Consider the following 13,473-nt stretch of genomic DNA (forward strand, 5'->3'; position numbering starts at 1 on the left):
GTCTGGGGTAATTTTTAGCGTGTAGTCTTGAGTTGAGGCTGGATTGAGTGTGAACTGTACTGATAGTTAAGTTTATTATCACAAGTTTGACATAAATATGGAATAAAACGACGATATGGATTAACTGAGGCTAAAATAACACAAGTACCGGAACGCTCACAGCCACACTGGTGACGCGGGATAGATAGAAAGTCTTGCTTGTCTTGTCCAGATCTGGGTTGGCGCCCCAGGTTCCCCTCTTCCTGCCACTTGCCCTCCTACCCTCGGCGCGGCCTGCACCACCCGCCACTCTCCCCGTGAGTGTGAAGAATAACTCATTGCCGAGTAACCACGTTGCTGCAGCGCCTCACTCAGCAGCGTCAGCGGCAATCGCGCGCACTTAGTCAGCAGCTGATGTACACCAATGGCGCGCCGTTGTTCCCTTTACGACAAATAACGCAGCAGTACATGGTCTGGCCTCCAGGCGCGGGGTGGAGGGACAGGGAGCCACAGTGCGCTCCTCAGGGCTCCACCTCAGGCTGCTTCAAATTTCCTTGCCATTTCCATGACTTTATTAGAGGCTGTGCTGCCCGGCGAGGAGCTCAGAGACCGTGACGGAGTCATGGGAGGGCTTGGCCGCGACGCCCCGAGGGGAGGACTGGGCTTTCCGTGGAGCCTTTCCCCACGGTTGTGTTGGCGTGGTGTCTGAGGAGCAAAGTCAAGTTTCAGTGGAGGGACCTTTGGCGGTGACGGCAAAGGCTTATTTATGATTGGCCTTGCTGGCGTCTTGGAGGCGGTGGCCGCGATGTCCATGGTGCCTTGCCTATCTGGTGACGCGGGTACTGGAGTCTTGGCGTCAGCAGGCGGGCTGTGTGGTGCGTCTGGGAACCCGCCACATCTTGCCGCCTCTGAGGCCTTGGACAAATTTTCTTCACTTTTATTTGGCTTCAGAGCAGAAGATGGAGGCGGTGGGGGGGTTCCTCCCTTCCTATTTCTCCTACTTGAAACGACATCAGTAGAGAAGGATCTGTTGTAGATGGGCCTGGCGGAGTGGGGGGACGGCGTGCCCTGGCGGGAGCCGCGCGCCAGCGGGTCCACCACGAAGCGACTCAGCGGGATGGATTTTTGGCTACCGAAGCTCTTCGTGGGGACACTATCGCTGTCTGGCGTCGTCGCCTTGGGCTTCTTGTCCCCGAACTTGAGGAGCACGCTGAGCAGGCTGTTCATGGACAGCTGCAGGGAGGCCCTCTTGCCGGAGGCGTCTTCGTCGGAGTCCGAGACACAGCCGGAGTCCATGGAGATGGACTGCTGGTAGGTGGGGCGGTGAAGGTTGTCTGCAGACTTGTGGTGCAGGAGGGGGGAGTCTGGGGGCAGCTTCACTTCCCTGCGGAAGTCAGGCGAGTCCTTGGGCTCGATGGTGACCACCTCTGTCACCAGCGTGTCGTTGGCCACGCCCCAGGAGTTGGCCTGCGAGGAGCCCTTGACTTCCACGCCCACGCTGCACAGCATGTGTTCTTTCTCGACTTCGTCTACTTCAATGTTTGTGTTTGCTTGTTTCTTTTCGGGGGAGGATCCCACGGTCAGCATCCACCGGACTGCCTTGGTCGTGACGGGGCAGCAGCAGGCGTCCAGGCAGGCAGCGCAGCAGGGCACGGCTCCGGATATCTTGTCGCGTCCTTTGCTTTTGTACCAACCCTTCCACCATCCCCACATGCAGCACATCACCGCCCCCAGGCAGAGCAGCAGCACCACCGTCACCCAGGCCAGCGTTATCAGCACCCAGGGGTCTGTGAAGATGGAAGCCGTTACCATGTGAGACTCATTTGTGAATGTTTACTGCTCCAGTTTCTCAGCGTAAAAAAAGCACCACGCGCGTGTCCTTCCCGACAGCCCTGCTACTTGGCTTACCAGAGACATCAGACATCACGTTGCTGTCCACGGAGCCTCCCAGGCCTGGCAGGGAACAGCTGGGAGGCGCAAATCCTGCGTCGCAGTGACAGTGGCCGAGGCTGTTACACACCCCGTGACCAGAACACCCGCCGAGGCACTCCTCGCTGATCCTCGGCACCTTCTGGCACCGCTGCTCCAGGCACATCTGTGGACGCACAGTGATACAGGTGGCGCCAGGATCCAAGGTGACACACACACACACACACACACACACACACACACACACACACACACACACACACACACACACACACACACACACACACACACACACACACACACACACCTTTCCGGGGCCACAGGAAGCGCCATCGGGAGTCAGCCAGTGTTGGGCGGGGTAGTCTTCAGAGCCTGAGATGAAGTGACACGTGTGAGGCCCCGCGCGTGCAGACCCGTTGCGGTGGTCCTCGAGAAGGCGCGAGGACGAGGCAGAGGTGACACAGTGCAGCGTTCCGCAAAGAGACTCCCTGCAAGACAAAACGCAAAGAGTTGAACGAATTTGAAAAGATTAGAACGGATTAGAAAGTCGGTTCTGATTCCAGACACACTGGCAGTGTGCCCGCCAGGCTGCAGTGGAGGAGGCGCCTCCGCCGAGGAGCACTTACTCTTCGTGGCAGCGACGGAAACCACCCGTCCTGAGGCCACAGTTCCCGCCGGAGCTGCCTCTCACGTTCAATGCAGAGTAGCATTCAGAGGGCGCCGCGGAGGCCGAGTCACCCCACACACGCTTACACTGTCCCTCGCGGCTACCACACTCCCCTCTGAAGCAGTGGCCCTGTGGGAAGATATGTGTCTATATTGATGTTGACCGACAGGTTCACAGAGGCACACAGTGAACGCAGATATGAGACACCCGTGCTTCCTCCAGACGAAGGCGTGGCTCACCTCGTTGCAGGCCTCCCCGTCTGGCCTGGTGACGTCCCTGGGGCAGTATTCGGAGTGGCCGGAGCAGAACTCGGGCAGGTCACACTCCGTGACGGCGGCGCGGCACACCGTTCCCGGAGCCTTGGGCGTGCACGTCTGTCGGGCGGCGGGATGGTGAGACACTCCCCTCACTCCACCACAGCGTCATCATCGTGAAGTAAATACGATTCCTCGAGGACAGTCTCGAGCGTCTTACCTGAAGATCACAACACGAGCCTGAGGCGCAGGAGGCGTGGGGCATCAGTCTGCAGGTGTCGGCGACGCAGCAAGGGTTGTCGCAGAACTCCGCGGGGCCGCAGTCACACTGCTCACCGTCATCCACTACTCCGTCGCCGCAGCTAGAGGTTCGGTGCATTCTCGTGGGGGCGTTGCTCAGGCAGCTCAGAGCCAGTGTCTCCAGGGCAGAGTCGAAGGACTGCCTGCTGCAGGCACTCCATGCCAGGCCTGGGCTGGAGCCATTTCTGTTAAGGAGGCGGATTATTATTGTAAGCGTCGCCCTGCGAGATGAAGACTGATGACGTGGTCGTCCTCACTCCCAAAGCTGTGGCCTTGAACAGACACACAAATGAACCAGAGCGAGGAGGCAGACGAACCTGAATTGACGGCTCATGACGCAGGTGGGGGCGTCGCAGCGGCAGGCGTTGTCAGGGTCCTCCGAGTCATCCTCCATGCCCAGGCTGTGGCCCAGCTGGTGTGCCAGAGCCACGCCTGTCACGCTCGGCCCTTCCCCCTCGTCCTGCACCACGCTCACAGACTGCTGCCTCCTGTCCACCCAAAACACACAAGTCAAGCACTCGCTCAACACGTCCCTCATCCAACTCTTGGCGTGGTGTTCGTGTTAACCACCACAGCTCGTCCTGTTGTTGGTATTATAGATTATCTAAGTTACTGAACGATTTACACGTCTTGAAGGGAAACGTGAATGATAGAGAAAACATCTCACGTGACACACCTGTCCCCCCGCGGCCGAGGGGGTGGGTGACGTACCTGCACATTCCTCGCAGTGGGGCGCCGCACGAACCTCCTCCTCCTCGCATCTTCTTCCTCCTGTTGTCAGAAGAAGGAAAGCAGTTACTTAGATGAATGTCCCTCGCTTCAATTGCTCTGTGAGGCATTTAGATATCCTACTCTTATTTAGTTACACTTGTCCTGCCTACCCCTCACGATGAAGGCCTTGCTCGCAGCCTCTCCCATCCCACTCTCACACTTACGTCAGGAGAATCGTGTGGTCATTGGGCTGGCCGGGAAACTGTCGCAGGAGGCTCAAACGGTGCTCCTGAAGGCCGGCAATGTTCGTGTCGAGTCTTGAAGTGACTCTTATCTCATCTCTGCTCCAGACCCGCAGATCCGCCGCCACCACCACCACGCCCAGGCCGCCCAGCACCTGAGGGAGGGCGCAGAATCGTCACCATTGGGAAAGTGTGTGCGTTGAGCGTGAGTGAGAGGAAGGACAAGGTGCTGGAAGAGTGAGGAGCTGTGCGGTGAGGCAAGGTCTTACCCGGTTGGCGACGCTCAGGACCTGCGCGATGCGTTGCTTGGCACCCTGGTGAGACTTGTAGTGTCTGTAGAGGCTGTGGTCTGCGAGCACCACCGCCTCCACGAACAGTGTCTTTCTGTGGGGCAGCGGCGGTCCGTGGATCTCCACCTGCTGGATCTGTGAATAATGCCGCGGATGAACACAAGGAACATTTTTACCGCGAAGCCACGCCCTTGCAGGGAAGTGACTCATTTGACGTGTCAACATTGCACTAAACTATCTAGCCTTGGGATGAGCTTCGCCAGCACCACACAGCCGCCTGCAGAATGATTATAACCTGCAGCAGCCAACAAGACCGCCCCTCCGCCAGGCCTGACCTTCACCTGCCGCCAACTGATCGTTCTTACCCCGCGCACGGCGGCCGCGGCACAGGCAAGCTAATGAATGGAGGAGTGACTCACCGCTGGGATGCTCCGGGCGGCGCGGGCAGGGGCGTCCTCGGCGGGAAGGATGTGTCCTGAACCTGAGGGAAAACAGGACACGTCTTTATTACTCTTGAAGGGCGTGCACTACAGGGACATCCTTGCTGAGGAAGTCCCGCTGCATTGAGTTTAGTGAATGGAGCTGAACCACGTGAAGGTCACAGCGAGACATTGCTACAAGTGACCACTCCGAGCTGCAGCTGCTCGTGTTTGCTAACTCTGGCGGGACTCACCTGAGGCCGTCCTGGTGAAGGCGTGGTGAGCGAACACTTCTGAGACGTCAGGGAGGCGTGTCGTGGGACGTGCTGGATGGAAGGAGGGGGCGGCCACTGGGAGGGACGCCCCCGCCAGCTGCACCAACGAGCACAACAAGACAGCCAGTACCGCGCAGGCCGGGCCGGGGCACGCCTGGGCACGCACACGTCCAGGCCAGAGGCGCGGTGCCGCGGGGGAGCCATAACCATGCAAGGACATGCGGGTGTCTTTGCCATCCTTGCTTGGCACTCCTGCTTCCTCCTTGGCCGCGAGGCGCCCACACATGGCGGCCTTGGGAGCCATAACCTGCAGTGATGTCAGAACACTGTTACACCTGTCAGTCGTGAGTGGGTGCAGTGGGGGAGGAGGAGGAGGAGGAGGAGGAGGAGGAGGAGGAGGAGGAGGAGGAGGAGGAGGAGGAGGAGGAGGAGGAGGAGGAGGAGATGGGATGCAGGTGCTGGTGACAAGACTAGTTAGGAGGCACAGTGGAGGCAAGGCTGACTCACTCACGCCTGCTGCTCTGCCTCGCTGCGTCCGTTTGTTGCTGCTAACATTAACTCGTGAAAACCTGTCCTCGCCTCCACCACTGTGCCTCGCCGCAGCTCTTCACGCCTTACCCTCCACCGGACACACAGTAACCACCTGAACAAGCGACTGTACGTCTCTTCCGGCGGGGCACAGGCCAGAAAAGCGGGATGCGTCACGCCGTCACGTAATGGATGGCTTCCCGCAGCAGAGGCACACGAGTAACCTGACAAGTGGCCTTCAGTTTCCGTTTCTCCTATTAGTTTCTCAGCGGCGGCGTGATGGGAGCCCCGGCCACATAAAGGCGCTAAAAACGGATGTCCGACTTGCTGAGTAGGATAGAAAGTTGTCCTATATGATCTTTACGAATACTTTCTGTGTGTCAGGGAGGAAGGCTGAGAGCAGAGAAATGGATGAAGTAAAGACAGCACATATATCCACTTCCTAAAAGAATCAAGAGTAATGGTATGAACACAATCGACCAGTTTTCTTATCTTTTACATTTTTGTTCACTAGTGCAGCAATATACCGCACCTTCTGTATGGAGGAGGGTGAGGTGGAAATAGTTAGATTTGTTTCATACAGGGACAGCCACGTGTAGGCCAGATGGCTTCTTGCAGCTTTCCTTATTTTCTTGTGTTCTCATGTGCTTATGTTCGTCAATACTCAGTGGTTTCTCCTAATATGAAGTCCCCTGATTTGCTAGTTCGGGTTCTGCAAGAGGGAGGTTTCAAGACACTTTTTTTTTTATATATCCTCTAATTTTTTACATTCATTTCTGAGTCTACTGATTTGCACCTCAGCGGGCCTTTTTTTTTTTTTTCCCTATTTTCTTTTTCCCTTTGCCGAAGCCCCTCCTACATAAAAGAAAAAAAAAAGAATGATAACCCAATCTCTTTTGTGGCCTTCGAAAATGGTCTTCATGAGGGAGCATAAGATACGTACACGCAACAGGAAGCAATATTTTGTAGGGCTCAGGAAAGGAGCATAGGAGTGTTGGTGAGGCAGTGTGTACAGGTCAGGAATCCCTTGACGGAGACACTTACAGCATGTGCCATATCCGCCAAAAAGAGGAAACTGCAGCAGCCGGGACGTGACCCCTGGCTTTCTTCTTGCTGGGGACTCCTTTGTGTGTTTCTTGGAGTGCCCTTGCCATTTGAAGTTCTCCGATTAAGTGAAGAAATGTTGTGTAAGGTTTTCATTCTACTTCCTGATGTCTTTCTCCTTTCTTTCTCTCCTTTCTCCTTGTTCTTTTCTTTTCTTTTATTTTATATTGTTTTCTTGGTTTTGTTGTGCTTGGTGTTGTTCTTATTCTTGTTCTTATTCTTCGTCTTCTTATTTTTCATTCTTTTCTTGTTCTTGTTCTTTGTTCTTATTCTTGTTCTCCTTCATTCACCACTACTAACTCCTCCTCATTCTACCCAATTTTTCCCTCGCTCTCCCACAACCTTCGATAAAATTAATAAGTACCAGTAGAGTAGATTCCTAAGTAACCAAAAACTGTTAGTAGCACCTTTCTCTCTCTCTCTCTCTCTCTCTCTCTCTCTGATGCGGTACCGTGAACAGAGTAAGAATCATCAATGCACGGGGGGAGACACAGTGAGCAGATGCTGGTAATGTGTAAACCGAAGGGAAGGGAGGCGCATTGAACACATCAGGAAGCCAAGCACGGCCTTCCCCTGTAATGCGGCCAGGTCTTACGGGTTTACCAGCGGCCTGTGTTTTGAAAGCCTTGTGTTGTCTCGTCATAAGTATTTTCAAAAGCCACGGAGATACTGTGTTGTGATAAGTCGGGTTTTCCTGGGTGTTTTTTTTTTTTTTCTTCTTTTTATTTATTTATATCTTTAGGGTACTTTATTATTGTTGATGGTGAGAATTGGTTGGCAAAACACTGACACATTCTTTCTCTTCTCTTCTTTTTTTTTTTTCCTTTTTTTTGCTTTCTGTTACATTTCGCTTTTTTTTCTTCACTTTATCTTTCTCTGACACTTGTTCTTTCTTTTCTCTTCTCCTTCCTTCTTTCTTTTCTGTTATACTTCTCTCTTTTTCTCTCTCTTTCTCACCCCTCGTGTGTGTGTGTGTGTGTGTGTGTGTGTGTGTGTGTGTGTGTGTGTGAGTGTGTGTGTGAACATAAGAACATAAGAAATAAGGGAAGCTGCAAGAAGCGACCAGGCTTACACGTGGCAATCCCTGTATGAAACACACCTACCTATTTCCATCTGCTATCCCCATCCATAAACTTGTCTAATCTTCTCTTAAAGCTCTCTAGTGTCCTAGCACTAACTACATGATTACTGAGTCCGTTCCACTCATCTACCACTCTATTTGAGAACCAATTTTTTCCAATCTCCTTCCTAAACTTAAATTTTTCAAGCTTGAACCCGTTATTTCTTGTTCTACCCTGGTTGCTGATCCTAAGAATTTTGCTTACATCTCCCTTGTTATAACCCTTATACCAATTAAAGACTTCTATCAGGTCCCCTCTTAACCTGTGTGTGTGTGTGTGTGTGTGTGTGTGTGTGTGTGTGTGTGTGTGTGTGTGTGTGTGTGTACGCTCTTGCTGATCTTGCTGTATTTCCACCTTCCTATGACTTGAGTTCCTTCAAGAGGGAGGTTTCAAGACACTTATCCTTTAATTTTTGACTATCGCTTTGGACACTTTTCGGGAACCAGCATCTCAGTGGGCCTTTTTTCCGTTTTACTGGATTTTTATTGCCCTTGGCCGGTGTCCTTCCTACATAAAGAAAAAAAGCAAAAAAAAAAAAAAAAGGCAAGGCATCACTCAAACGATAAAAAAAGAAAAAAAACCGGATGCTTTTTTCTTTCAACGCTTTTAAAATCATTTATAGATAACACTATAGTCACTGACACACACACACACACACACACACACACACACACACACACACACACACACACACACACACACACACACACACACACACATACACGCACACTCACCTCGTATCTTGTTGTCCCTTAGGCCGTTAGTGCCTCACTGTTACCCCAGTTGCCTCGTGTCTCCGGATATACTGATAGAGAGGCCATCTGTCTGTGTGTGTGTGTGTGTGTGTGTGTGTGTGTGTGTGTGTGTGTGTGTGTGTGTGTGTGTGAGTGTGTGTGTGTGTGTGTGTGTTTGAGGACGTGGATTCTGAGTGGCAGAAACGAGGTGGAATATGAGGTTTTAGTGCGATGTGTGTGTGTGTGTGTGTGTGTGTGTGTGTGTGTGTGTGAAGGTTAGTGGGTGAGTAGGGAGTGGGTGTCAGTGTGTGTGAGTGAGTGGGTGTGTGAGTGGCTGGCAAGGCGGGAAGGATCAAACTGATGAAGATGAGACGTTAAACTGGCGAGGACGCATGCCCTAGCTCTGCAGATAACACACACACACACACACACACACACACACACACACACACACACACACACACACACACACACACACAGATATATAGATAGATAAATTTTTGACCACCGTGTTAAGTATAAAACAAAATACGTACAAAAAACAGCTCCACACACACACACACACACACACACACACACACACACACACACACACACACACACACACACACACACACACACACACTGTTTTTTTCTGCTTTTGCTTTAATTTCTAATCTGTTGATATCTTTCTAGTCTGCTTTTAGTTGCTGTTGTTTTATCTCTCAACATACTGTGCGTGGGCAACACACTCAGCATGACGCACTCCATTTTCTCTCCAAGTCAAGCCGCGGGGACTCAAACAGTGTGTGGAATATATATATATATATATATATATATATATATATATATATATATATATATATATATATATATATATATATATACATATATATATATATATATATATATATACATATATATATATATATATATATATATATATATATATATATATATATATATATATATATATATATATATATATATATATATATATATATATATATATATATATATATATATATATATATAAAGTTAAAGGAAAAAATATAATCAAGGGAAACAAATTACTGTTGTTTATTTTAAGTGATTAAAATATCTATGCTTCCTAGAGAGAGAGAGAGAGAGAGAGAGAGAGAGAGAGAGAGAGAGAGAGAGAGAGAGAGAGAGAGAGAGAGAGAGAGAGAGAGAGAGAGAGAGAAATCTTATCAACCCTTCCACATACACACACACACACACACACACACACACACACACACACACACACACACACACACACACACACACACACACACACACACACACACACACAGAGCAGCCTTGTCCGCGGCGCCTCTTAGTTGCTCTTAGGTGATATTGAAAGCGAACATAATGTAAACACGAACTAGTAATAGAGAAATAGAGGAAGATTGAGTTTGTGTGAGGAATGTAGGCCAGTGTGTGAGGGAGGGAATCGCCGCCCACGTGAGGGATGCAGCCTACTGAAGGAGGAGTAAAGGAGCACAAAGGAAGGACAAGTAGATTATTTATTTACTTATTTATTTATTTATTTATTTGAGGTGATCCTTATGATGTTTGAAATTAAATCCAGTGGTTAATGTAAAAAAAAAAAAGAAACTTGATGAGAGAGAGAGAGAGAGAGAGAGAGAGAGAGAGAGAGAGAGAGAGAGAGAGAGAGAGAGAGAGAGAGAGAGAGAACGTAACTTATGCAAGCACTCTTCATGACAATGTAAACAATTTAAAACTACCCTCTCCCTTCCTACCCCTACCTCTCCTCCTTACTTTTCTCTCTCTTTGTACTCCTCCCTCCCTCCCTCTCCCTCTCTCCCTACCTATCCCTCTCTCCCCGCATCGCCTGGCCTTCAAACCCCGTAAAAGGCAGTCAAAGAAAACGGATCCCGGCTATGACTGATGTAAACACGCCGCGCCGTCCAATTAGAGAGAGCCGGAGGGAGAACTGACGAAGGTGACCATAAAATAAAGAAACTGAGCCAATCCTGTGCCCGCCTCTCCCCAGCATCTGCAATTAACCTGAGACTCACCAGGTACGGACAGGTGTGATGCTAATGAGCTTAATGACTCTATATAATGTATCAGATGTAATTAAGATGAATGAGGTGAACTGGAGGGGGTGAATGAGGAGCAGGAGCAGGAGGAGGAGGAGGAGATGGAGGAGGAGGAGGAGGAAGATTAAGAGGAGGAGAATGCAAGGTACTGTGTCATAATTTACGTGCGTTTTTCTTTTTTTCTTTCCTTATTTCTTTTATTTTATTCATTAACTTCTTTCTTTTTTTCTTTTTTCTTCTTTCGTTTTCCTGTCTTCTTGTTTTTTTCTTCCTTATTTCTCTTTCCTTCTTTTTTCTTTTTTCTTTCTTATTTCTTTCTTTCTTTCTCTTTTTTGTATTTATTTTCAGATTTTCTCTTGCGTTTTTTTTAGAGTTTTTTTTTCCTCTCTTCAATTTCTTTTTATATCATTTATGTTGCTCTTTAAAAGTCTTCACGTTAAAATGGCAGCGTAGAGGAGGAGGAAGAGGAGGAGGAGGAGAAGGAGGAGGAGGAGGAGGAAGAAGAGGAAGGAGAAGTAGAATAAAAGTACAATAGCAAAAAAATAATAAGTACAAGAACAAAAACAAGAACAATGAGAAGAAGAAGAGGAAGAAGAAGAAGAAGAAGAAGAAGAAGAAGAAGAAGAAGAAGAAGAAGAAGAAGAACAAAAAAGACAAAAAAAAAAGGAAGAGGAACAAGAACAAATACAAGAAGAGAGGAAGAACAAGAACAAGAAGAAAAAAAAACAGAACAAGAAAAAAGAAAAAAAAAAAAAACGACATGATCATGAGTATGGCAGAGAGAGAGAGAGAGAGAGAGAGAGAGAGAGAGAGAGAGAGAGAGAGAGAGAGAGAGAGAGAGAGAGAGAGAGAGAGAGAGAGAGAGAGAGAACACACACACACACACACACAAAAAAAAAAAAAAAAAAAAGAGAGACGTGTTAATATCGTAATAAAAAAAAACAGTAATGGAAAGCTTCGTTCAAAAAAAAAAAAAAAAGGCTCTAGATGACAATAAAAGTGGAGGGGTCTGGGGGCCTAATTGCCTCACACCTGCTATTAATGACAGGTGAGCGTGGGAAAGGAGAAAACCTAATCTGGGGAAGGCCACTCACAGAATCTGAAGAAGAGGAGAGTAGGGAGAGAAAAGATAGCGAGGAAAGGTGGGCAAAATTGAATTGATTGATACGTGGATAGATAGGTAGATAGATAGTGGATAGATAGATATATAGGTGGGTGGATAGATACAGTGATTTACTTATTTATTGATAGACAGATAGATAGATAGATAGATAGGCATATAGATAGATATAGAGATAAGCAGATAGACAGGTTGATAGATAGACAGAATGATTTATTGATAGATAGATAGACAGATAAATAGAAATATAGATAAAATTACTTATTCACTGACAGATAGATAAATAAATAGACAGATACGTAGAGAGAGAGAGAGAGAGAGAGAGAGAGAGAGAGAGAGAGAGAGAGAGAGAGAGAGAGAGAGAGAGAATCATGACCTCTAAAAAAACTCTTGTCCCTTACACCTGTACCGACCTCTAATTAAACGCATTCACCTGACACCGCTTCGATTTCTTTATTCTTTTTTTCTGCATCTTTTTTTTTTTTTTATGACACAGAAAGGCACAGAAATAACTTTGCAATTATTTCTCACGTGGTAGTTCTAAATTCTCGAGCAGTTTTTCTTTTTTTTTTTCTCATAATTTCTTGCTCTTTTGGTGTGACATTTGGCTTCCTTCGGTTACTTTCCTGAAGGAGGCGATGAAGGAGAGCGAAGGAGTGAAGGAGTGAAGGAGTTGTTTGCTTCCTTCGTGTCATTTAATGGTCAACTTAATGGGCACCTCCCTATTAGGTTCTTGTTTGCTCTCTCTCTCTCTCTCTCTCTCTCTCTCTCTCTCTCTCTCTCTCTCTCTCTCTCTCTCTCTCTCTCTCTCTCTCTCTGTTCTATTGTAGTTTTTTCTTTCTTCTTTCTTCTCCTTTATTATTCTCACCTACTTCGTATCATAACTATTTTCTTCCACTCCCTTCTCCTCCTCCTCTTCCTCCTTCTTCTCCATCTCCTCCTCCTGGTATCTTTCTTCTTCCTCTTCTTCTTTCTCCTTTATCATTCTTACCTTATTCACACCATAACTTTTTTCTTCCACTCCCTCCTCCTCCTCCTCCTTCTTCAAGCCCTCGTTCTCTCCTGAGTGAATTATAAAACAAACGTAACATGACATTTCTGTGACGGAGACTCGCCTCACCGAACCGTTCACTTTAAACTTTTCTAATGTAACCTTCGAAGTCAGAAAAACGTTCCCAAAGTGACTCGGTGAACGTTTGAAGGGCGCCCCGGGTGTGTGGGTGACGCCTCGTGACGCAGTGGTGACGCGGTAGTGGTTGGGTGGTCCTCAGGTGACGCGGTGACGGGTATTGGTGGTATTGTGTCACCTGCGTGTTTACCTGTGATTGGATACAGGTGAGATGGTGACGTGGGGTGATGTGGGGTGATGTGGGGTGATGTGGGGTGGATTTTGTTTAATTTATATTGGTGAGTTTTTTTTTCTTTCGTTTTTTTTTCCGTTTTTTTACTTATTTATTTTTTTTATGGATTTTTGTTTATTTATTTATGTTTTATGTGCGTGTGTGTGTGTGTGTGTGTGTGTGTGTGTGTGTGTGTGTGTGTGTGTGTGTGTGTGTGTGTGTGTGTTTTCTTTTTCTCTGTATTTTCCTTTGGTTCTCTTGTAGTTTTTCGTTGTTTTCTTTCTTTGTCTTTCCTTCTTTCTTCTTTTCTTTACCTTCTTCTTCTCCTCCTCCTCCTCTTCTTCTTCTTCTTCTTCTTCTTCTTCTTCTTCTTCTTCTTCTTCTTCTTCTTCTTCTTCTTCTTCTTCTTCTT

At 48.1% G+C, this 13,473-nt stretch overlaps 1 protein-coding gene across 4 annotated transcripts; it reads right to left on the reverse strand.

The window, feature by feature from the left end:
• Window positions 1–57: 57 nt before the first annotated feature.
• Window positions 58–8,749, reverse strand: LOC135114799 (uncharacterized). Of its 4 annotated transcripts, none has more exons than XM_064030884.1 (13): window positions 8,554–8,749; window positions 5,046–5,373; window positions 4,792–4,853; window positions 4,352–4,507; window positions 4,065–4,237; window positions 3,841–3,900; window positions 3,447–3,617; window positions 3,050–3,314; window positions 2,815–2,949; window positions 2,535–2,704; window positions 2,216–2,396; window positions 1,888–2,074; window positions 58–1,766 (listed from the first exon to the last, which is right to left on the reverse strand). In XM_064030884.1, exons 2-13 carry the CDS (start codon window positions 5,368–5,370, stop codon window positions 514–516), a joined length of 3,138 nt encoding a protein of 1,045 aa, XP_063886954.1. In that variant the 5' UTR covers window positions 5,371–5,373; window positions 8,554–8,749; the 3' UTR covers window positions 58–513. The 4 variants fall into 4 exon arrangements, with proteins under 4 accessions (XP_063886954.1, XP_063886956.1, XP_063886957.1 ...); XM_064030886.1 differs by lacking the exon at window positions 8,554–8,749 and adding an exon at window positions 6,127–8,468; XM_064030887.1 differs by lacking the exon at window positions 8,554–8,749 and adding an exon at window positions 5,578–6,112.
• Window positions 8,750–13,473: the final 4,724 nt, after the last annotated feature.

Source organism: Scylla paramamosain, chromosome 28 (assembly GCF_035594125.1).
Source record: "Scylla paramamosain isolate STU-SP2022 chromosome 28, ASM3559412v1, whole genome shotgun sequence".
NCBI classification, from domain to species: Eukaryota; Metazoa; Arthropoda; class Malacostraca; order Decapoda; family Portunidae; genus Scylla; species Scylla paramamosain.